This window comes from Micropterus salmoides, unplaced genomic scaffold, assembly GCF_014851395.1.
Source record: "Micropterus salmoides isolate LMB-PRFRI ecotype aquatic unplaced genomic scaffold, ASM1485139v1 Ms_hic_scaffold_12, whole genome shotgun sequence".
NCBI classification, from domain to species: Eukaryota; Metazoa; Chordata; class Actinopteri; order Centrarchiformes; family Centrarchidae; genus Micropterus; species Micropterus salmoides.
In genome coordinates, this window is record NW_024040263.1 from 5,012,882 (window position 1) to 5,036,840 (window position 23,959).

At 39.6% G+C, this 23,959-nt stretch overlaps 1 protein-coding gene across 2 annotated transcripts in view; it reads left to right on the forward strand.

Moving 5' to 3' along the window:
* The first annotated feature begins 4,825 nt into the window (after positions 1-4,825).
* The window catches only part of LOC119898769 (protein kinase C beta type-like), a 34,915-nt gene continuing 15,781 nt past the window's right edge, over positions 4,826-23,959 (forward strand). Inside the window, exons 1-4 of one of the 2 annotated variants that reach the window (XM_038712983.1) lie at positions 4,826-5,281; positions 5,687-5,718; positions 20,655-20,737; positions 22,158-22,269. In XM_038712983.1, the coding sequence (XP_038568911.1) occupies positions 5,118-5,281; positions 5,687-5,718; positions 20,655-20,737; positions 22,158-22,269 (391 nt within the window). In that variant the 5' untranslated portion in view covers positions 4,826-5,117. The remainder of the gene's footprint in view (positions 5,282-5,686; positions 5,719-20,654; positions 20,738-22,157; positions 22,270-23,959) is intronic. The other variant, XM_038712982.1, reaches the window with a different exon arrangement.

Genomic DNA, 23,959 nt, shown 5'->3' on the forward strand with positions numbered 1-23,959 from the left:
GACTCAAGTTTCTCTCTATCAGTTTAAGAATTGCGAAGAGGTTTTCAAGACATTTTCTTTCTTTCCCACCTGGATATTAACGGCTGCTAATGGACTCCACCAATCTATATAATCTACTTTCCATCAAACTACCAGATAATTTCCTAAAAACTCAAATATGATGAGTAATAACACTATAAACACATAGACACCCTCTGCAATTCCCTTATAAGTACCAAGATACTACTCTTCCAAGGAAATTTTCAAATAATTAACAGCTCAGAAAGTTACAAAAGGTAGGAAATGTAAGGACCAATAAAATATAGCAATGCCTTTATTTTAAACAGGTTATCAGTCTATAGACTACTATAATCAAAATGAACACAAGAACATCAGCAGGCCATTATGCCTTTAATCAGCAGTTAGAAACATGTCCTCAGGAAATAGTACAGTAAAGAAACTCTAAAGCTATATTCACAAAATATGCTAAGGCTAAAAGTTGCTCCTAACTGGCTGATGCAAGAAAAACTCCTCAAAAATAAGGGGCGTGTCAGTCCTAACATTAAGACTCCCATGTTTGGTCAATTAATTCACAAAGCATTTTTTGTGCTAAAAGTACAGTAGGTCCTCAGTCTGGGAGATGTTGAAGGTTGTTCAGAGGTCTCCACAGCCACTAAGACCTACTGAGCCCCATCATATGAGTGATGTGGAAAACACAAATTAGTGTGGACAGAGTGAACATCCTTCTAGAAACATGCTGTCAATCCCCGTCCCTTCTCTGAGCTTAGGAGTTCTCTTTGTTCCTGACTAAAAGTTTCTCTTAGCAGCTTTGTTAATAGATCTTAATAGCTCTTAGCTAAGATCTTTTAGAGCCATTTAGGAGAACCAGTAGATAAAAAGGACCTGCCCCTGGTTTAAACAGACATATTCAGTTTTGTTGCATGATTTGTATGCAACAGAAACTTTCCACCAATATTAGGCTTTAGGTCACCTTAGGAAGGCTTGCCTTAACAGGGTGTCTGTCCTCAGTGTCTAAATGCTGATATACTGTATATAAATCAAAGGGAACTGCTGTTTAAAATGTAGCACACCAACTTTGCACAGAATGTGTGCATGTCCAGGCATGAAAATTGGCAAAGCTCCAAGTAGGTCCCAAATTCTTTTCTTCGTCCACCACAGTCCATGTTTAGTGTTGACTGAACCGTCACTTAAATGTTGGTGGCGGTGAAGCAGAATTGTGCATCCTTATATAGCCCAATATCACAAATCACAAATATGCCTCAATGTTAAGACAACTTCAGACAGCCTTTCTCCTTAGACCCCCTTTACCATTATTTGGATTATTTATTTATTTATTATTACACCTTATTTCCATAAAGTCTTTCCTGGTTAGCAAAGAGCACACAACACCTTTTTTTGTAAAATGAAATCCCCCCAAAATTACTATCAGTATTATTAAAATACCCAAAATGTATTAGTAAAATAGCAAAATAAAATCAGTAAAATATCAGGGAAATATCCAAAAGGTATCAGCAAAGTTATTAGTAAAGTATTCTTAAAAATATTAGTAACATACCTGATAAAATAGCAGTGAAATATCCCCAAAAATCTGTTCAACATTTGAAAAAAAATCTTTGTATAATATACCAAAAAATATCAGTAAAAGAATTTATAAAATATTGGTAAAATCTACAAAAGCATTTGTAAATAATCCAAAAGAAAATCAGGAAAATATCCATACAATGTAAAAGTTTTGTGTATGATTTCTTACACCGTAATTTATGTAATACCAAATTATCTTTGCTTGTATGACTGCTTGGAGTTGTGGGCAGGTGACAGATTAACACCTTTTGAAGCCCCTTTCTCACATGAAACCGGTAACATAACAGGTTCAAATACTTCGAGGGAGGACGTGATGCCTGTCAATCACACATAACCTCCTACACATAACATTTAATTCAATTCAGTTTTATTTATATAGCGCCAAATCACAGCAACAGTTATCTCAGAGCGCTTTTTATTAAAAGAGCAGGTCTAGACCGTACTCTGTGATGATATTTACAGAAACCCAACAGTTGACCGTGACCGTTCCAGAGAGACTGAAGACACCACAATCCTTCATCTAAATGTAATCAATGGGGAAACCCCACCACCTAAATTTAAAGTAGATTGGCAGACATTTTAATACACAGATAAACTAAATCTTTATTATTGAGTGATTGCAAGACTGTGTTTTATCATCTAAGAATGTAACATCCCATCTGTAAGCGGAATGTGCCATTCTAACTATGGCTTTTATGAAATTTCTGCAATAATGTCCATATAAATAAACAATAGGCAATAAAACAGGGCAAATACACTGTAAAAAATACTGTTAAAATATGCCAAAAATAGGGTAAAAAATACAACAAAAATATGAGACAATACGCTTTAAATACATCTAAAATATGGCACTGGCACCTCTACAAGAGAAAAGAAACATCAAAACGCAGCCTGTAAGTACAGCTTTTCTTGATAACAAAATGAAATAAGGTAAAGAAGTTAGAAAAATATAACAAACAGAATTTCAAGGGTAACAAGCTCTTGTGGCCATGCAGGCTAAATTGTTTCCATCTGCATTGGCAGGCGTTAACAGTGGAAAGTCAAAAGGGGAACCAACCATTTAAAGTGGGAGTAAGTGATTCTGCAGAAGGATTGTTGATATTTGAACTCAATTGACCCTTCGCTAAGTTCCGCCCCCCTAAGTTACTGTTACTAAGTCCAACAAACTGTCGGTGCTGCCACTGTCTATTACTGCACTCCCCAGAGAAATATTGTCATATTTGTTAGAAAAAGCGATCTCAGAAAGAAGCAGACTGTTTTGCAGTTGCATTATACATTTGCAGGTTGTATTCAGGCTGTCAAACTGACTCAAACGGATGTGAAAAAAATGAAAGATAGAAGCTAAAGCTAAAGTCTGTCTCAAGTTTGTCTCCATCCCCCCACGATGGAGACAAAACGTGGTGGTGGCACAATGGATAAGACAAATGCCTTTGGTGTGAGAGACCTGGGTTCAATTCCCCACTGTGCCCCACCATCGTGTCCCTGAGCAAGACACTTAACCCCATGCGACCTCTGACATGTATAGCAATTGTAAGTCGCTTTGGATAAAAGTGTCAGCTAAATGTAAAAGACAACTATATGAACGATCAGCACTGTTCCTGTAAAGCTGGGTAGGCCTCTTTTCATTATTACATTCATTAAAAAGCAGAACAGTAGGACTTTATTACGTTACATTCAGTTGGAAGTTAGCTATCGTTAGCTAACTAACATTACAACAATCCACAGCCGACATTTTCCTGGATTTATTTTAGGTTTTGGAAAGAGAATAAATCGTACTTCTCCTATCAACCTCTCTAGGTAGCGATTGTAACTATTACAAGTGCCCCAAGAAGAAAAATACAGCCAAAAAAGATAGAAAACGACTCTTTTTGCATTAGAGTCAGTGGAGCACATCCATGAAATGTCGGACCTCAGATAGAGTGAGACCTATAATGCGCTGTGATTGGCCAGTTGTGTATTTGGGGTGTGGCTTAGCGAAGGGTCAATTGCTAAACAAATAGGCTACACCCCTCCCTAAAGTGCTCCGTCAGAAGCTCCGCCCCCCCAAATTTCAAATTTCTGAGGTTTCTCCAGCCTTCGCCCTTGCCTGGTTGTATAATTTTCTTCTCCATTTACACTCTTCAGACATTTTCATCTTTGGCTGTTTCTATCCCTCCTAACAGTGCCTGGAATCCAGCAGGTCGGTGTATAAAACTCTCCCACTGTCTCCCTCCCCTCATCACTCCCGTGCAAAAGAGCACTAACGCCACCTGTTGCTGATTGGCTGTAACAATTTTGCGTGGCTAGGTCCACACCACTTTCTTTGTTTTCTATTTACAGAGCCAGGGCTGTGTGGGAAAACCAGATTTCTTTTCAGAGCACACACAAAACGGAGAGCTATCACATTGTGAGGAAATATTTACTGAATTTAACAAAAAGTGTATTGGATTACAATTACTATCCCTTTAACCAACATTTCTAAGTATTTCACGGAATATTCCCTTCACAGAATTATATTATTTATCTATCTTTCTCACCGTTAGCAGCACTAGCCTCCATTCCTTTAAGTTTGTAATCCTCGCAAAAATCTAATTATGAAAATGACATGTTGTGGTTTTACAGGTTATTATGTGCAGGAGAATTTCTTGGCGAGGTTCAGTAACTTCCTGCAGTCTCACAGCGACGACAAGACTTCACCACAACTTGTCGTTTTGTGCTAAGCTTAGCTAAGTGGCTTCTGAATGCATGTTTGCCAAACAGACTTGAGAGTGGCATCAATCATTTCAGCTAAGTCTTGTCAATTAAACTAGAATTTGACATATGACCCCTCAAGACAGGGCCACAAAATTAGGTAACAATGAGGGACCTGCTTTAGTTGATATTTTATTTCAGAAGTGTAAATGCCCAAACATATTTTGAATTAATCTAGTTATCACAATCAATTGAACCTGGGACATTTGGGCCCCCTGATTATGGGCCCTGGGGCCATTGCAGGCTTTAGCCAGGTTAATGATCCACCCTTTTGTGTTTGTGTGTCCTATAGTCATACTCTGTTGAAAGTAAGCAGTACTACTTGTGGTTTAACGTGTTGAAAGTGAAGAATTGCTTCATAGGTATGACACACGTCAACTGCGCGCGCGCACACATTTGTGGTAGTTTTTATATCAACGACCAGCTGAGAGAGAGAGAGAGACAGAAAGAGAGAGAGAGAGAGAGAGAGAGAGAGAGAGAGAGAGAGAGAGAGAGAGAGAGAGAGAGAGAGAGAGGTGTAAGCAGCAACACATTGGTGAGGACAGGGAAACAGGCGCGCGGCCCGGGGACCCGCCGGAAGAAGCAGCAGCAGCAGCAGCTTCAGCGCGAGCTGGACGTGAACTGACAAAACACCGGCAGCACGAGCGACACCGAGGCGGTCAGCGGGGCGGAGAGGAGGAGGACGAGGAGGAGGAGGCACCTGCACCGCAACTCGTTCTCCCCCGCTGCCTCCATCGTCTGTCCCTCTCTCTCTTCGCTCTCCTCACCCCTCGTTCCTCTCGGACAGCCGCCGCTTCCTCGTTAAGATGGCTGACCCCAACAGCGACGGAGAGGTACCGGAGAGCGCGCGCGGCTTCGCCCGTCAGGGAGCCCTTCGCCAGAAGAATGTGCACGAGGTGAAGAACCACAAGTTCATCGCGCGCTTCTTCAAGCAGCCAACCTTCTGCAGCCACTGCACGGACTTCATCTGGTGAGTGAGTGTGTGAGAGGGGAAATGACACAGGTGATTCACTTGCTGCTGCTGCGGCTATAATCGGCCTCATTCAGCACTAACAGTGTCCAGACACCGCAGTGTTTCTGTCATTGTCATTGTCAAAAACACTGCGATGCGCCATTCCCCCAGCTTCCCACAGTGCGACAGCACCGCCAGGCCTGTCGGGGGGATGCAGCCGCAGAGCAGCCGCTGCTGCTCGGCGTTTACCGCATCGACCCGACCCTCATCTCTGAAACTGGAGGTCTGGTGGAGGAATGCAGCTGGAGACACAGAGACACAGGGCCCCACTGTTGCTGCTGCAGCTGTGTGTTGATGTGTGTGTGTGTGTGTCCATGTGCGATTGGATATGTTTTTTTTTACATCCCTGTCTTCTGTCCACAGGGGCTTTGGGAAACAGGGATTCCAGTGCCAAGGTAAGAGCAGCGGCCCATTCATAAATCCCTCTGTTGCATATGGTTGTGGGTGTGTGGACGGATGTTCCCTGTCTGAAGGAGTGTTGCTGCGTGTGTGTGTTTGTGTGTATTCAGGGCCGCTGGTCTGCACACTGTTACACTGACCTGTTGGCTCTTTCGTTGACGGAGTGTTGGTGTTGGCAGGCAGGTGTCAAACCCAAAGCAGGTGCTTGCCAACAGCAATAAATAGGAATGAGGATACTCTGAAAGGCTCAGGCAGATGAAACAGAGTGAGGTGTTAAGAGAAGAGTGGTGAAAGCTGAAGTGTCTGATTTTTGCCAAGGAGAAATGGGAGGAAGACAGACCAGGAAGTTTCACAAGCTCATTTTCTTCGCTCCCCTAACATCAAGCCTGAAAAATGGTGGGTGTGTGCGTGGGTGTTGATGTGTGTCTGTGGGTGGGCAGCGGGTGGGTGTCTAGACACGGACCTCTGCACACAGTGGTTTCATAAACAGGCCCTTGCAGCAACGTAGTGACACCCCTCAAGCACACGCATGCTACAATGCTGCAGCTAATGTTATCGTTCTGCTCGCAGTATCACTTCCTCCTCTTCACTGATCCGTCTCAGTCAGACACCCACCTAAAGTCATTTGGCTCATGTGACCACTCATGTAAGCTTTTAGGAGGAAAAATTACCAAAGTTTCCACATTGAGCTCTTGCTTCAGACTTCATTGATTGGGAAGAGTTGTGTGTGTGTGTGAGGTTGTGTAATTTTATTAGCAGTGTAAAAATAAAGCTGAAGTCCCCTCATCTCCTGCGGCTACCGGCTTGTCAACAACTCTGGTGGTGATACAGGAAATGCATCGGGGGTAGAGAAAATGAACACACTGTGCATGAGTAAGTGTGCACTGCCTCCTGGACTTAGAGCTAGTGTGTGCTTAGCTACCCCGATCTGATAACATATAATGTACACACACTTAGAGAACACGGACCAATCAGAGTCTTGCACAGGTAGAGCTGCTGTCAGATCAGGTTTTGAGGGGAGTTTCCAAAACTTATAACTCTTAAATTCAAATACGACTTTTTACACAATAAATTTGCCTAGGGGTTGTGTGATCCTTGTTCACACTAAAGATAAAGAAGTCGTTAAAACATCAATCAATCAGAATACCCAGTAAGCATTGATTTGGTGATTTGCAGGTCCAAAGGTACTGCAGTCTAGGTTAACGCTGGGCTAAATTTAACAAAAGAAACTAACTCAACGTCCACTTACTAGCTTTTTCAGAGCTTTCAACCACATCTCATGGATGCCGTTTGCTCAGCTGTTATGGAGTTACCTTGGAAAATGAATTGGGCTACATTTGGTTACATTTAGACACATTTTGTAGAGCTGCAACAATTAATCCTAATTGCATAGGGACAGCAGACACACTTCTGTTCAGAGCAACAAGACCTCCTTTATTTGAACAGCGTGAAAAAGTAAATAGAAGAAAACGGTGTGTGAGATTGCTTAGCAAGAATAGGACCAAGGAATACAGTACCAACATACATTGCATGCTCAGTCAGCGAGCTTGTAGTACCTGCAGACACCCTGAATTGATCGATTAGTTGAACGACCAAATAATGAATCAGCAACTACTTGGATATTAGATTACTTGTTGAAGTCATTTTCAAGAATGAATTAGAACAATTTGGTTCTCAAATGTGAAAACTTGCTACTTTTCTAGGTCATTATGTTTATATACATTTTTTGTTTTCTTGCTGTTGTTGGTCTGAAAAAACAATTGACATTTGTGAATTTTGGCAGTTTTCTCATGTTTTATAGATTGAAAAAATAATCATCAGGTTAATTGCTAACAAAAATAGTTAGTTGCAGCCTTAACATTTTAAATAGCCTTATAAATTGTGTGTAATACATTTGGATGAAAGTGAGTTTGTTTAGGCATCTAAATTACTTATAACCAGTGTGTTATTAGGAACTTATTGTATCTTTTGACCAGTAGATCATATAATTGTGTACTGGGTTACAGCAGTAAGAAAAGAGCCGCTTGTCAGTTGTGTTCATTTGAAATGAGTCTACCTAAACAGTTATTTGATCATTTCAAAGTAAGCACAGACTTAGTGATGTGCAGGTTGGAAGCACACTTAGGCATGTAGTTAAGAGCACCTTGTGAGTCCCATTTATTTAAAAATGTATATGCCTCCATACAATATAAAGTTATTAGATTTAAAAAAACAGAAAATAATCGGATGAATTGATAGTGAAAATCACTAGTTGCAGGCCTACTTCACGTTGAAATATTGACATTAAATGCTGTGGAAATAGAATTTAAATGACAGGCTTTGACCTGCAAATTAGATATGCGTTCTGCCTCAAGGATTTACTTTAAATCTCAACGGTTAGTTTAGTTTGAGCGTGTTGTAGCAGGAGGCTTTGATTTGGTCACTTGCAGGTCTGTTTGTTTTTTAGGTGTCATTTAAACAGCATTTGTTGACTTTATTTCCGCTTATTGTTCAGATCTACTTCACAGTGAACTATAGTCATTTAAATGCTGTTGAAACAAAAAATAAGCTTTACTTTTTAATTCAATTTAGCCTGGTTTTAAATGTCAGCCTTTGGCCCACCTGGAAACATTGAAAAAGTTCTATTAATCTTTAATGTATATGCCTAAATATACAGTTTTTCTTTTCCTTTCTCTTAATGTGGGAGAAAAGTGGGAGATTTGTTAACAAGAAACAGCAAGGACTGTGTAGTGTCATAACAAGAACTAGGAATGTTAGACATCTGGTGTAGACTTGTTCTGACCTGAAGGCCAGATTACTTTGTATGTGTGTTTGTGTCTCTGCATTGTGGGTGTGTTTGAATAGCCTGTTCTGCAGGTAAGGATGTCTCGTCTTTCTTTCCTGTCATTAGTTTTTCTTTTATAGGTTTTCATTTGTATGTGTGTGTGTACCTGTGTTCACTGACAGCAAAAAGAGGAAGTTGCCCTCATGCAATTTCCTGCTAAAAGAGATGTCTGACCAGAGTTTGGATTGAGTATGACACGGTCAAGTTTCACAAGAGGGTTTTTGATTTTGAAAAATAAAAAAAACAATTTTTTTCCACATTCAAAACAAACACTCAAACTTATAAATGCATGATTATAAAAATATTGTCTTAAGCAGTGGTGGAAGAAGTACTCTTTACTTAAGTAAAAGTACAAATACTAGTAGAAAAACTATACTACAGGTGACATTTAAAACCATATGTAAGTAAAACTAGAGAAGTATTAAAAGTAAAGAGTATCTATTTTGCAGAAAATCAGCCCCTGTGACTTTGGTTCAGGCCCTTCCAAAGATAAATTAAGTAAGATCATTAATGTGGTTAGGGGAAAGAAACTGCTAAATTTTCAGACTTTTCTCTAATCGTAGCCTTTTTTGTGAAAAAAATAACGGATAATTTTACCTCTTGGGGCCTCAAAACAGTTATTTAAATGAAACCATGTGAGACGTTTAGTGGGGAAGTGTCCCTTCTGTGGTTCTGCTAACAACCCATAGACATCTGAAACGTGACAATGGGCCTCGACTTTTTTTGGTTTTTTGAAACACTGGATTAATCTTAAAGAATGTGTTGTATCTCATCATGTTTTGTTTTTTTTATTTCTAATATTTATCTGAAAACTAACTAGTAACCAGTGTTGGGAGGTAACCGATTACAAGTTACCCTATTTAAAATGTAATCGTTCAAGTTTCAATTACTTTATCAAATTATTGTAACTTACTACATTTAATTACTTTTTGATTAATTTTCTAAATTTCCAATGAATGTTTTCAACCATTTTTAAAAGACAGTTTGAGAGGCAATTTAACTGGTAGATGGGTGGCGCTGCAAATTCAACCAATCAAAAGCATTAAAGCAGATTAGCATCAAAGTTTACTTAACGGCTGAAGATGGAAATGGCAGACGAAGACATTGTGCACATGAAAAACATGCAAAGCAACAAATTAATATTATTACAACATATAGCGTAGCTTTTTACAGAAAATATTCAGATATCACCTCTAATGTAATCACGAACACTTATAAGCAACCGTAATTTAATTACACATTTTTTCTAGTAACTGTAATGGATTATATTTACACATACAGTTACTACCCAACACTGCTAGTAACTGTAGTTGTATATTATTTCTCTCGCTCTCTTTGTAGAGTTATAAAGTACCTTAAAATTCAAATTAATAATATTCCACCACTGGTCTTGAGAATGAAAGAGATGCTGTAAAGAAACATTTAATTAAGAAACCAACTATCTGTAGTGGCATTACATTTTCACGTGGTCTGTACTTGTATAGTGCCTTTCTAGTCATCCGACCACTCAAAGCATTTACACTACATCACATTAACGTACTGATGACAGAGGCTAAGGTGCCAACTGCTCATCACAAATAGAAATTAACATTCACAAGGACACTTCGACAGGCAGACTGGATTGAACTGCCGATCTTTTGATTAGTAGGCAACCCACTTTAACTCCTGAGCCACAGCTCCAAAGGCCTTTTTCACAGCAGACATTTTGACTTGTCCTAGTATGAAAATCACAGGTGTTACTAATAGAGATGAAAATGTATGAAAATTTCATATCATGATTATCCACCCATCCATCGACAACCACTTATCCTGCATACAGGGTCGCGGGGGCACTGACAATCCCAGCTGACATCGGGCGCAAGGCGGGGTACACCCTGGACAGGTCGCCAGTCCATCGCAGGGCCACACATAGACGAACAACCACTCACGCTCACACTCACACCTAAGGACAATTTAGGGTCGCCAATTAACCTAGACTGCATGTCTTTGGATGGTGGGAGGAAGCCGGAGTACAACAACCTTCTTGCTGTGAGGCGACAGTGCTAACCACCGTGCCGCCCCACCATATCATGATTATAGTAACTAAAATTATCATGGTTATTAGTATTATTACAGTATTGTTAAAATGTGCTGAAAATTATCAACATGTACTGATACACTCTCTGAAACCATTTCAGCAAGGTTTTTTAAAATTGAAAACCACAAATAAAATTAACTTTTTGTTTGTATAAACATTAAAATAATAACAGCCAATACCTTATTTAAACATATGAATAATATAATTATATACTGTATGTTATTACATTTTATCATTTACTGTATACTGTAATATTATTACAGTAACGTGTTACTAGTTACTAGTAACACGTTACTGCCCAACACTGTACATGAATACAAATAAGTCTTAAGAACAACAGTGATAGTAATGAGCCCAACAACTGACATAAATAGAGAGGAGGCTTGTACAGGAGTCTGCAGCGTTTCTCCTGTTGGAGCACTTTTACAACTAATTCGACGACTGCTGAATTTTAAATGAAGAAAATATGTTGGTTGGGTGACTAAACTGTGTGGGTGAATAGAGTCTGCAGACACACAACCCATACAGCAGCAGAACAATGTGCAGTGTTTTACGAGAGAAGCTTACACTGAGAGCTTCAGTTTACAAGCTGTTAGCAAGTCAGACAGACAAACCAAAGCTAAATGTTAACTCACCCTGCATTCGTTTTAAAATGTTGAACTAAACAAACCCATGTTGCACGCTGCGCATGCACGCCTGCTTATGGGCTGTTGCTAACTTTGGTTGATGTTGGACAGTATTTACAGTAAGTGTTTTGAAGCGTGGTATTCGAACACTGTTACCATGATAATTAAAACTTGTACCGTAATACTAACCGCTGGGAATTTTACCATGGTTTATCGTTAAAACTGTAACCGTTTTATCTCTATTTAATAATAACATGTATGATGGCGCTGTTATATTTAAGTGTCCCAGTAAGCTGTGACAGTGAGCCAGCATGAACAATACCAGTAGGCTGAAACTAAAATCACACATTTTATCATTTACACACGTTAACTATCTTTGCTCAGCATGTTGGAAGGAAACACAAAGTCCAGCTGAGGCTAATCACAATGTTATTAGCTTTTCAGCTATTTCATAATAAAATTGTGACCTGATGATGGAAGTAAAATCTGCCGATCACTAAAGTCAACAGGATTCATCCTCTGGAGATCATGAATCTCTGCTCAAAATGTCATGATAATCCATCCAGTAGATGTTAACAGATTTCAGTCAGGACCAAAGTTATGTAAACGCGTTGTTCATTTAATCTGCAATAAGAGGATGTTTCATAGGACAGTCTAAAAAGCAGCTACTAGTAGAGCTGAGCCATATGCTTCATTTATAAATGGTATGTTGTGTTACATTTGACCTTTTTATCAAGAAATTGCAGCTCCTGCGATTTGCATTTGGCATTTATTGCAATTGTGAAAATATTTTGTTTAATTGTTCAGCTCTAGCTACTAGCATGTCTAACTTAAACTGAACTGAAAGCAGTGTTTTACCTTACAGTTTGTTGTAATTGGGTGGTTGCACGTGTCTAATTTCCAGATGATATTTGCTCTTATTACTCCACCAAAAGTTCAGTAGAGCGAAACATTCTTTTGTCTTGCTGAGGAAGCCTGTGATTTCACTAATATTTCCACTTTATGCCCCACTGGCCTCGACTCACTGGCCATATATATAATCTGCTTTTCAACAGTGTTCACTGCAGAAATACTGTAAGAATGATCAATCTGTAAGAGTTCATCTTGCGTCTGTGCCCACATTACACAACCTCAGTGACTAAAAGAAAGACTCAAATACAGGAAGAAAGCCAAAAATAATCTAAACAAAAAAAATATACTTCTTGTTTTCCCAGCATGAAGCGCATTATTGACTGTACCAAGGCTGTTGTTGACTTTTAATCCTGCACACTGACTGATCAGTGACTGAAGCAGTATCTTTGTTATTGATCGAATGGCGGCCTTGCAAGATATTGATCTCAAGATACGCTGGTTGTGGCCGAGAAAACAAACCCATATTTTAGAGCGTGCCTGTCCACAGTACAGTGCTTGCTTGTCAGTAAGCTCCTTCACAATGAATTTTAAAGTCGACAGATCTCTCCAGTGTCAGTTCTCTGAAAATGGCAGATGTCACGATGGCTGAGTAGATGGTAATATGTCTGGAAAACTACGCAAATGTGGTGTGGGAAGTGGGACTGGAAATCACAGCAAATGACAACAGATTGATGTTGGGCATGAACCAGTTTTTGGGGTTCATCATAATTTTAAGGATATCATTTTTCTTAACACTCTGTATCATGGATAAACTGATTATCAGCTTACTGTGAGGTGGAGCTGCAAATATTGATGATCTTTCATATAGATTAATTTATTTTGCTTAATTTGTTTTACCTTCAGTCCAACCTACGCTACCTACAGTAAAATATAGATTGCTTGAACTAGCTGGGTACTTTCACCTGAAATGAGTGATCAGTTATCAACGTGTCATTCCTATCAGTTATCTAAGTAATTAATGAACTGAAGTTGTTAAGTTGTTTCAGCTTTACAAATATAAACATCAAGATGAACTCAAATGAGACAGGGCACGCCACACCCACTGTGCATGTTATGTAGCATAGAGTTAGCCAGTGCTTCCCATTAAGACTCCTCACTGTATACAGAAGAGTTCTGCTGGCAATAGAAATGTTGTGCAAGGTTTCATTTCATAGTTACAATATGCTTAAACGCGGGGTCGCATATTACAGGATTTACAGGGTTGTCTACTGCCAGAACTCCAGTCTGTCATTCAGTATGTTCTCTTTGTATTGTATCTCTTTATAACTCATTCGTAAGATTTATGCTCCTTCCCGACTGTCAGTGGCTAAATAAAATCTGTGCGAGTCGGTGGGAACAGTCTTTGTGTGTTGTTTGTCCAGTCTTTGTCGGTTTCAGCTAGTGTTCAGGTCTGTCCCAAACTTTATATGCTAATTGGTGTGGTCCACCACTTAAAAGAAACAGCTGCTTGCAAGCAGCAGTTACCAGCTGAGGTTTGTTTACATTGTATCTCAGTGTTTGAGCAGTCAAATTCCCCTGACTGCTTAGTCATCAGTCAAATGCATGTACCAGTGCTCTCACTCAGACTCTTGGATTCTAAAGAAGCTTTTCTGATGCATCTTCAAAGACCGTTTTGTTTTTGTAGTAATAAAAATATGAACAATACATTTGAGAAGTCTCGTTTTGACTGTAGCCATGAATGCAGTGATGGTCTGTGGCCAAGAGTCAACTTTGTTTAGTCTGTCTAGCTAGCAGCTGATATCAGATATCAGGATGGTATCGAACACAAACATGAGGAGCAGATGAAGTAGAAGTGTGTGGACTTTTCTGTTCTTTCTGATTATTAAAGTGGATGTCTATGTTCTAAATACTTTGTACTGACCAAGCTGTATGATATGATGTTGAATATGTATAACAATGACAGTCTCTGGTGGTATAAGTATTTAATTATTCTTGTGCAACTGTCTCATATAGTAAGTCCTAAAACAAATAACATTGACAAATTCAAATCACACAATTCAGCAGAACGGCAAGAACAGAAAAAGCTCGGAAACTTGGAAGTGTTTACACATTATTCAAAGATTGTTACCCCCACTTAGCATTGTAGTTATAAAGCAGCTATAATCAACATTTAATAAAAACAATGTAAAAACAATGTAAAAGGGGTCAGTGATAGAGATTAACCTACAGAGAATCATCACTCAGCTCTGCTCAGCGTTATGGACCTTTTATAGTGAGTTTCAGCTTGTTGCTTAGCTGTTCGACAGCAGCTTTATGCTTTGCTTCACTCTCACTGCTCTCATAGAGTCGTTTTCAAACTCTAAAAACCCTCTGTCCACTATCTGCCCTGCACCAAACAGCGGACAGACACAGTTAGTGATATTTGCCTCAGGTGTTGTTAGAGACCAGAAACAGACCTAAGAGGATATTGGATTTGCATTCATCAGGTGGAAAGAGACATGACTCCTAATGAATGATCATGTATTCTGTGTAACTGCTGGATGTGTAAATAAGTTACTGATTGCTAACAAGTTCAGCATATCAACTTCAAAAGGTGATTATATGTCAGTGCTCACAACCTTTTTCCCCAAAAGTGGCCACAAAAATCAGGTTAGTATTGCTGGTTTAAATAATCTTAAATAGGTTTGCTTGAGGGTTGCAACAAATAGCTCACTCTGCATTCACTTACTCCTCGGACAAATTAAGTATTTTTACAATAAATGTATTAATTCTAATGGCAGTTGTAAATTCAGTTGTAAATTCTGCCTTTTTGTACATGCAACAAAAACTGTGAAAACTGTCAACATATGGTCCTCTTTTAATATCTTTATATAATATAGACTAAGTTTTTATTATTTGTGTCTTCTTGTATATTTCTATACTGTACTGTAGACTTCTTTATGTCTCATGTACACTAGGGTTGGGCTGATAGACGATAATACCGCCATGTAAAAGCAGGTTTTAATCACTCCGAACATTATTATTATAAATTTTAAATATGCTTCGCACTCTCCTCGGAATTCTCCTCTCCGCACACTCAGACACACAAGAGGCCTACACCTCAGGTAAACACAACGGCTGATTATTCGGAGACCACATGAATGCACTGTAAGTCACTTCTCACCCCTCCCTTTCCAAGCACGCTCTGTCAGTTCTTCTGGTAAATAATACGTGTGGTCCTCCATTTGTCCAAATTTCACTTCTCTTCTTACTTCTAACAAACTAGACGACTACTGCTACTGCTTCTACTTCTTGTGCTGCTACTTGTTTTTTGTACGTATTCAACGTAATGACAAAACGGGCTCTGTAGTGCCGTTTGTCCGTTTGGGCTACTGTAGAAAACTGGCGGAGTAACGGCGACGTCCATTTAAGGGAACCTGCGGTATATGTAGATAGAAATGTCTCATTCTAAGGTAATAAAAACATAATGGTTCATTATGTAAGGTCTTTATACACCACTGAAAAAATAGTTATGTATAATATATTGCATAGATAGATCCTAAATATTACACACCAGACCTTTTTAAAATTGGATTTTATTTAGATGTATTTACGATATGACGTGAACCCGACATTGGACAGAGTCTTTAGAGGGCTGTTAATTAGCCGGGTCTAATCGCAGTGGTTCACTTTAATTCCGGCATGTTGAGTTGTACATGATGATTGCAAGTGTCTCCGTCTGTGGTTTTGTGGGCTGGTCATCATCCAAGATGGAGGGAACTTCCTGATGCTCCTGTTGATGTGAAACTATCAGCCCGCTGTCGTCCTGGCAGTTCATCCTAGGGATCTTTTTTTTATTGGCTCTGATTTGCCGTTATCGCTGTCAGTCTGGGAAAGCGGGGCATGTGTAGACTCGACTGTAGGGCTCAGCCTAGTTGCTAGGCAACAGAGCAAAGACCTCCTTGGCAGGTCACTAGGCCTGTCTTTCAGTACTGTGTGTGTGCGCGTGTACATGCACAGGTGTGTGTGAGAGTGTGTGTGTGTGTATATGAGTGACAGAGCAGATTTATTAACAAAAAGCTCAAAACTGCATTTTTCACTGTTTTTTTTCTTTTGCTCCAGTTCAGTGTTTCTGTCTTTCTAACACTGCAAACACACAAATGAATTCTCCACCCACTCGCCTCAAACCCAGCTGTGCCCCATCCCTTCCTGTCCACATGCACGCACGCACGCACACACACACACACACACACACACACACACACACACACAGAGTCTGTTTTTTTCTTTCTGTTTGACTTCTTCACTTTCTTTGCCTCTCGTCCTCCTCTCTCTTTGTCTTCTTCTCTTTCTCTTTGCATTTCCCTTTTTCAGTCGCTTTCCCCACAGTTCATTTGCATCGTGCTGTGCTACAGATGGTCAGAGTTCAACCATGTTATACCCTGTTTACCACAACTGACTGTTGTGTCTGTGGTATCTGTCGGTATTTTGAAATAAAACTGCACGCACTGAAATTTGCTGTACATGTAGGTCCAGGTGTCCACTCATATAATGTGACCCACCCTCATTCCTGCACAAATAAACACACACAAACATAAGCACTCTGTTGCTTAACTGATAGAAACCTGTGGAAAGTGCAGCCAGTTGCCACGGGGCCTCATGAAAGTGTAACGAGAATGTGAATAATTAAGATTAAACCAGGACGTAATGTCACCTGTGTGTGTGTGTGTGTGTGTGTGTGTGTGTGGTTTGTTCCTTTTTTAATTTGAAGTGGCTGTTGTTGCAACGTGTGTGTTCATGTTTTCATTGATACTGCAAGTCATTGTACAGTGGAAGTGGTTTTTAAATCAGCACTGCGCAAGATTTTTATGTAAAAAAAAAACACCAGTTATATGAGGCTAAACCACAAAGTCATGCTACAGTAGATGATTTGACCTGCCCTATTTATGTAAATAGAGTTCTGGTGTTGGTCATGTTCACGTCAACATCTGTAGGAAGTCACGTGAATTTAACAGGTTGGGTTGTACTTTCAGGTACTTTATTTCCATCTGACCCAGAGTTAGACAAACACATGCATGTGTTTCTTGTGACTCTGTGTGCAGTTTAAAATAAAAATAGTATACTCACTGATGAAGCAATCTCTGTTTAGTTTTTTTGCTGGATGTCTAATGGATCAGTAGCTGCTCTGCTCAAAGTAAACTAACAACCTTTCTCCACCACTGAAAGTTTAATATGGTTAACTTTTTACTAGGGCTGAAATTCACATAATTTTCATAAATTAATCTGCAGATTATTTTTTCGATTAATCGTTTGGTCTCTAAAATGTCAGAACATATTGAAAAATGCCCATCACAGTTTCCTGAAGCCCAAGCTGACTGAAATAGTATATTTTGTCCAACCAACAGCCCCAAAACTAAAGAGATTAGTTTGCTATCATTGAAAACATTTTCTGCTTAGAAATGGCTCAAATAATCAATTGATTACAATTTCCTAAAGCCAACAACCAACAGTCCAGTTTCATTTACAAAGATATAAAACACAGATAAGCTAAATGTTTGCCATTTTTGATTGATAAATGATAAAAGGGATTATCAAAATAACTGCTGATTAATTCTCTGACTAATCAACAAATTGTTTCAGCTGTACTTTCAAGTACCTACAAAATTGGGGTAAATGTAGGAGGTGAAAGCAGAGGACGACCAACGCACCACTTGTTGCAGGGTGGTAGATGATATGCCTTGGTTAGCAGCAGATGTAGCAGCACCTATCCTAAAGCAATGCCCTGAATAATGCTTTGGGGATTTGTTGCTTTTGATGAGAACTTGCCTTAAATAATGGTTAAACCAAGTGTTTGTGAGGGGAAAGTTCCCACGGGGGGAGGAGAGAGAGAGAAGGGGGGGGGGGGAGAGAGAGAGAAGGGGGGGGGGGAGCTCTCTCTAATGTGTAAGTATTTAATCGTGGGTTTGAAAGGGCAAAAGGGGGAGAGTGCAAGCTTTGATTACAGAGCAAGCACCCCACATTTGGAGTGCTTAAGGCATAAACTGTAGTGATTTGAATGAAAAGCCAAATCAGAGAATGAAATATCTCTATTAGGGTCGAGTGACTGAGAGGAAGGAGTGAATTCACAGGCTCTAAGAAAAGCATAGAAAGCCATTAGAAAAACAGCCTCGAGCAGAGCGTCAGTGTAGGGAGAGAAAATACCCTCTCTGAGTACTGTCAGCATGCTCTTACGAAAGAGAGTGTGATAGGCCATCTGCAATTGCCAGACGTGAAGAAAATGGCAGTTGGGGAATGTACAGACATTTTCTTTGAAATTATTGCACATAGGCCACAGGGGAGACACTTTGGAGGAGGAAGACTGAAACAGGCACTGAGGGACAAAGGGGAGGCAATGTCGCCTAGGTTCTTGCAGGAGTTTCTGGAAATGATTGGGGAGCCTTCAGCGACCATCGCTAAAAATTGTGTGTCCAAGAGATTGGGAATTGTATGATATTGGAAGTATCCATATCTAATATTAAGGTCACCAATCAAAGGCTACCTAGAAGAGGACCTGGGCCGGCTGAGGCCAGGGAATGATGAGTGACTTCCATTGAAGTAGATGTGAAGGGTGAGCAAGGAGGCTGGCTGAAACATAGAAGCCTGGAAGGCCGTTCTACAAGGGTTGAAGACATGCAATGATGGTATGCATGGAGTTAGCCAGGGACGGCACGGTGGTGAGCTGGGAAACTTGAAGAGGGCCTGATTTCTTGGATCTCTTAGGCATTTGAGATTTGCCCAGAAAGGAGCGAGTGGTCTACCAGATCGCAGCTTGTTGCTTGTTTCGTGAGCTTGCAAAGCTCGTGTGAAGGAAGGGCTGCGGCTGGAGTGATGCCCCAATCTTGAAGTTGAGCAAACAAGAAATCTGGCTTGGCTACTGGGAAGCTGCTGTAAAGTGTTAAGTGAGTGGTCCTATGCCTTCCGCTTGAATAAGTAAATGCGATCTCCGGTAGCCTGCCGGGATCCAAATCTTCCAGGACAGGATCATGTCTGGAAACAGACCTGTGCTTTGAAGTCAACAACACGATGTAGCACAAGGTGAGAGAACGTATGCCATCTGCAGCATTTTCATACTGAAAGACAGCTGACAGCAGCGGAGAGACCAGATTTAAAATTTTGACAGTGACTGCATAATTGGCTGATGGCAAAATCTGATTTTCTAGCCGATCCACAGAAATTGGCAACCATTTTCATCAGTTAATTATTTGACTAATTTTTAAAGCAAAAATCCCAAACTTCTAAAATGTGAATATTTTGCTGGTTTTCTTACAAGAAACCTCACTTCTCTTCGGCTGGGATGGCAAACTAATCTCTTTCAGTTTTGGACCATTGGTTGGACAAAACAAGATGTTTAAGTATGTCAACTGGGGCTTTGAGAAATTGTGATTGACATTTCCCACTATTTTCTGACATTTTATAGACACACCATTAAATAGGCAGCAGATTAATCAATAATGAAAGTAATTATTAACTGTCAGCCCCCCGTGACCCTGTACGCAGGATAAGCGGTTGACGATGGATGGATGGAAATTTCACTGTTTACTTGATAACAAATTTTCCATTTCAGCTTATCAGGGTTGCCCTTTAAAATGCTCAAAGTGAAAGTAAACGTAAGATTTTTCATACGTTTATTAAAATAACATTTGGTTTGTAAAACTTTGTAGCCTGGCTAAGCTCTTTACTTACACAATTTACTTTGAACAAGGATGTAATCAAGAATCATGATGCTTCCCCTGAGAAATGATTAAACACAAGGCTGCCTGACCAATGCTTTGAATCATCAACTTCAAGAATGCAGGCCAGACATGAGCCGTTTTATAAACATGTAAATTACATGTACTTCAGTTAGACCATCCATCTTCAGACGCTCTGTAATGTCAGAGTTTTAATGTATTTCCCTGCTTTTGAGCAGAGCTGCTGCTTAATATCATGTGATAGACCATCAGTAACTCGGCAAAACTGAACTTTGTCCCATGTGTTTTACAAAAACCTGACTATCCTTTGTGTGAGTTGACTGAGCACCCATCCAAAAATCTTAAGCTTTTATTTGTCTCTTTAGTTTCCTTATAAAGTAAAAGGATTTTCTTATAAACGGGATCTGGATTAGCAACCATGTTCTATATTGGGCTGAGAGCATTGGGGTATTTATTTCAGTTAGTCACTACACTGAATGATTTTAGCACAACTTGAAGCAGTCAAATTACCAGGTGTAGAGCCTGCTGCCATTTGGAGCTGCCACCGTGGGAAGTTTCCTGTAGCAGCTTTAATGTTATGGGGTGTGATTAAGAAATAGTCCACCATGCTGTTGTTAAATATAAAACCATCTACACTGAAGAAATAAAACTAAATATAGGTGTCAACAGCAAGGAAGGAACAAATGGGAACTGAAATATGAGCAGTATATTGTGGAGTGACTAATTCTCTCGTAATTGACGTATAGATTAATCTCTTTGTTGCTATTGTGTCGCCTTATTTGACATTGACAAGGAAGCCTTAACAAGAGTTAACATTCACTTTTTTTCCCCTCTCCTTCCACAGTGTGCTGTTTTGTGGTTCACAAGCGCTGTCATGAATTTGTTACCTTTTCCTGTCCGGGGGCTGACAAAGGTCCTGACTCTGATGTAAGTAAAGAAAATGTACACATTTGCTTGGGAAGCCACAGTTAAGCAGATTACTCATGTCTTTAAGCTAATTGTTTATTATGCACATGGTTAGTGATTGTTTTGCTGCTGAATGATGTTTGTTAATAACATTAGCCAGGTCAGCACTGGCTTTTGGTGTTTATGTACTTCCATGGAGGTCCTGTGCTAGAGATACATACACACATACACACACATACACACACACACACACACACACACACACACACACACACACACACACACACACAGTAACCTCTTGTCCTATATCCTGCTGAGCTGTCAGGCCCCAATCGCACTTGAGACATGTCAGTAAAGACAGAATGTGCTGCCTGGCTGCCTCAGGTTAATGAACCAATATTTCCCATTCAAGTACACACACACACACACACACACACACACAGACAGACACACAATTTGTGAGTCAGCATGGATTTTGAAGTCATATGACTGATGTTTATTAATCTCTAACTCCTCTGTCTTTGTTTTTGTTACATCACCAAGCTGTTTTGTTGTTTCCTATTTTTGAGCATCCTCCAAACTCACTCAATCAGTACTCCATTCTCTCTCTCTCTCTCTCTCTCTCTCTCTCTCTGTGTCAATAACTTTTGCTCTCTGTTATAATGGAGGCAGTATTAATAGGATTGAGATTCCATAGATAGATAGATAGATAGATAGATTCCATTTAACTCTGTTGTATTGGCCAAAAGTACAGTATAAGTGTGCATTTGATCTCAGGATGTTTTTGTGGTTTAGGCGACGCTCCTCAGTTACAATTTGTTTGGTGTTTCAACATGACAGTGTCCTGGTGCACAAAGCAAGGTCCATCAAGAAATGGTTTTCCCAGTTTGGTTTGGTAGAACTTGACAGACCTGCACAGAGCCCTGACCTCAATCTCCGTCCTACACCTGTTGGATGAATTTGAGCCTGTCCTGACCACCCAACATTAGAGGCCAACCTCACTAATACACTTTGAGCTGAATGGGAGCAAATTCCTTCAGTCAGGTTCCAAAATGCCATGAAAATTATGGTAATAGTACCATAATAATTCACATGGTTTTAGGAATAAGATGTTCAACAGTCACATGTGGCTGCAATGTTCTGCCATCCACATACTTTTGGGCATATACCGTATGTCAAAACCTCTGCAAATACAGTAAAACCCAAACTATCTGCATGGTTAGAGCCCACTGGAGGTAAGTGAGAATGTGTTTTTTTGTTTGTTTTTTTTGTAATTTGGGTGAACCAGCCCTTTAAATACCACCTAACGGCACATCTGAATTTGCAGGTTTTAATCTTTAAATGACGTTCAAGCATCTCAAATGCAGAAGCCCTACTGAAACCTTCTTAAATATTGAATCCAAGGGTCTTCTCTCTCCTCTCTGTTTTTCTACCTCTGCAGGATCCTCGTAGTAAACACAAGTTTAAGGTCCACACTTACTCCAGCCCAACCTTTTGTGACCACTGTGGCTCCCTCCTCTACGGGCTGATACACCAGGGCATGAAATGTGACCGTATGTACACAAATATCTGTTTGTGTGTGTCTGTCTGTTCACACATCCGGTTGATATTGCTGGCTAAAGTCCACACACGTTCACATTTACAAGTTGGTCATGTGACCTGACAACATCACATCCACCACATATATCAGATTAAAAAAGATGGTCTATAGATAGTGTTGCAGTAGTACGTTAGCCTAATGTTTCTGTGTTGAACATTTGCAAGAGCACTGTTGCTTAAATTATCGGTACATTGATGCAAGTTATTGAGGTTATTTTGGTAAGTTATTAACAATATTAGCTTACACAAACAATCATGAAACCAGCTGATTTCAGGAAGCTGGTTTAAAAATATGAACCAATATACAACTTTTTAACCCAACTATGTGATATAACGTATATTTTACTGATAATATAATTTGAAATGAAAACTTTACTGTTTTGGTTTACTCTCACTGCTCTCATTCTCCAAATTCTGCAGCATTTCTCTTGACCAGGAGTCAATGCTATTGGTTAGAAAACAAAGAAATGGCTGCCTAAACATTACATTATAATTTATACTGTTTTACTTTATAGCATTTATAATCCACATATTGCTTGTGATATGTGTGTTGTGAATTGTAGTTCAGCTAAAACCTTTCAATGAAAAATGCTTAATTTACAATAATAGACCTGCTCATGAGTCATAATGACAGTTCAATAGATTAGATATAATAGATAGACTATTTGCTTATTGAAAGACAGAGATATGATCAGATTCTCGTAACAGTTAGTCAAATGTTTTTACATTACTGCTGTTATCATTTTTATTGCTGTCAAATTTGCCTGTTGTTGGCAACAGAGATAAAATAGGAAGTTGGCAACATCTCTGCAATGCTGTTTTCTGCCAACACCAACATTAGTTCCTCTTTTTACCTGCGTGCTGTACACAGTGTTTGATGGACTTTGACATTGTCTTTGCTGCAGTTTTTATATATGTGTATTTAATTACCAGATGTGTACACAAGAAGGAGAAGAAAATGGGTGGGTGGATGGTGTTCATCCTGAAATGACTGGATCACCTTATTTAACACAATTCAGAAAGGTGTCCACTGTTTGGGAGAACAATTTTGGAATATTTGAGCAATTGGTTGGGATGGAAATTACTTTTATCTCCAGGAAGAGGACTCAAATAAACAACATATCAAGTGGAGAATTTCCTGTAATCATGGGAGGCATCACAGTGGCTGATATACTTAGACAATGGAAAACACCAGAATTAAAAAAATATGAGTTAATGCTCAACCAGACGAATAATAGATACAAGAGTAAGGCACCAGTTTAGGATCTTTTTTGCACTTATATCACACTGACTGATAAGCCTGTAGTATGAATGTTACATGTATTAGAAATGTCTCACAATGTGAAACAATTGACTGTCATGTACCAATAATCAGGGGGATCGGGGATCTTCTCCCTCTGTGAAGCATTCAAGTTTCTCATTTTCTGGAAGTGAAACCACATTGGTCTTCTCAGCTGTTCTTCAAAACACAAGTTGCTTATCTGACTCAGATCTAGTCGCTCCTTACTTTCTATCTGCTGGCTTTGTACAGGAGGGGCCTAAAACAGGGTAACAAAGCTCTTAATACACAAGCAAGGGATTTAGATATTTCAGATTTGCCACCATGATGACATGAGACTTGTTGTTCTGCCACAACAAACACTT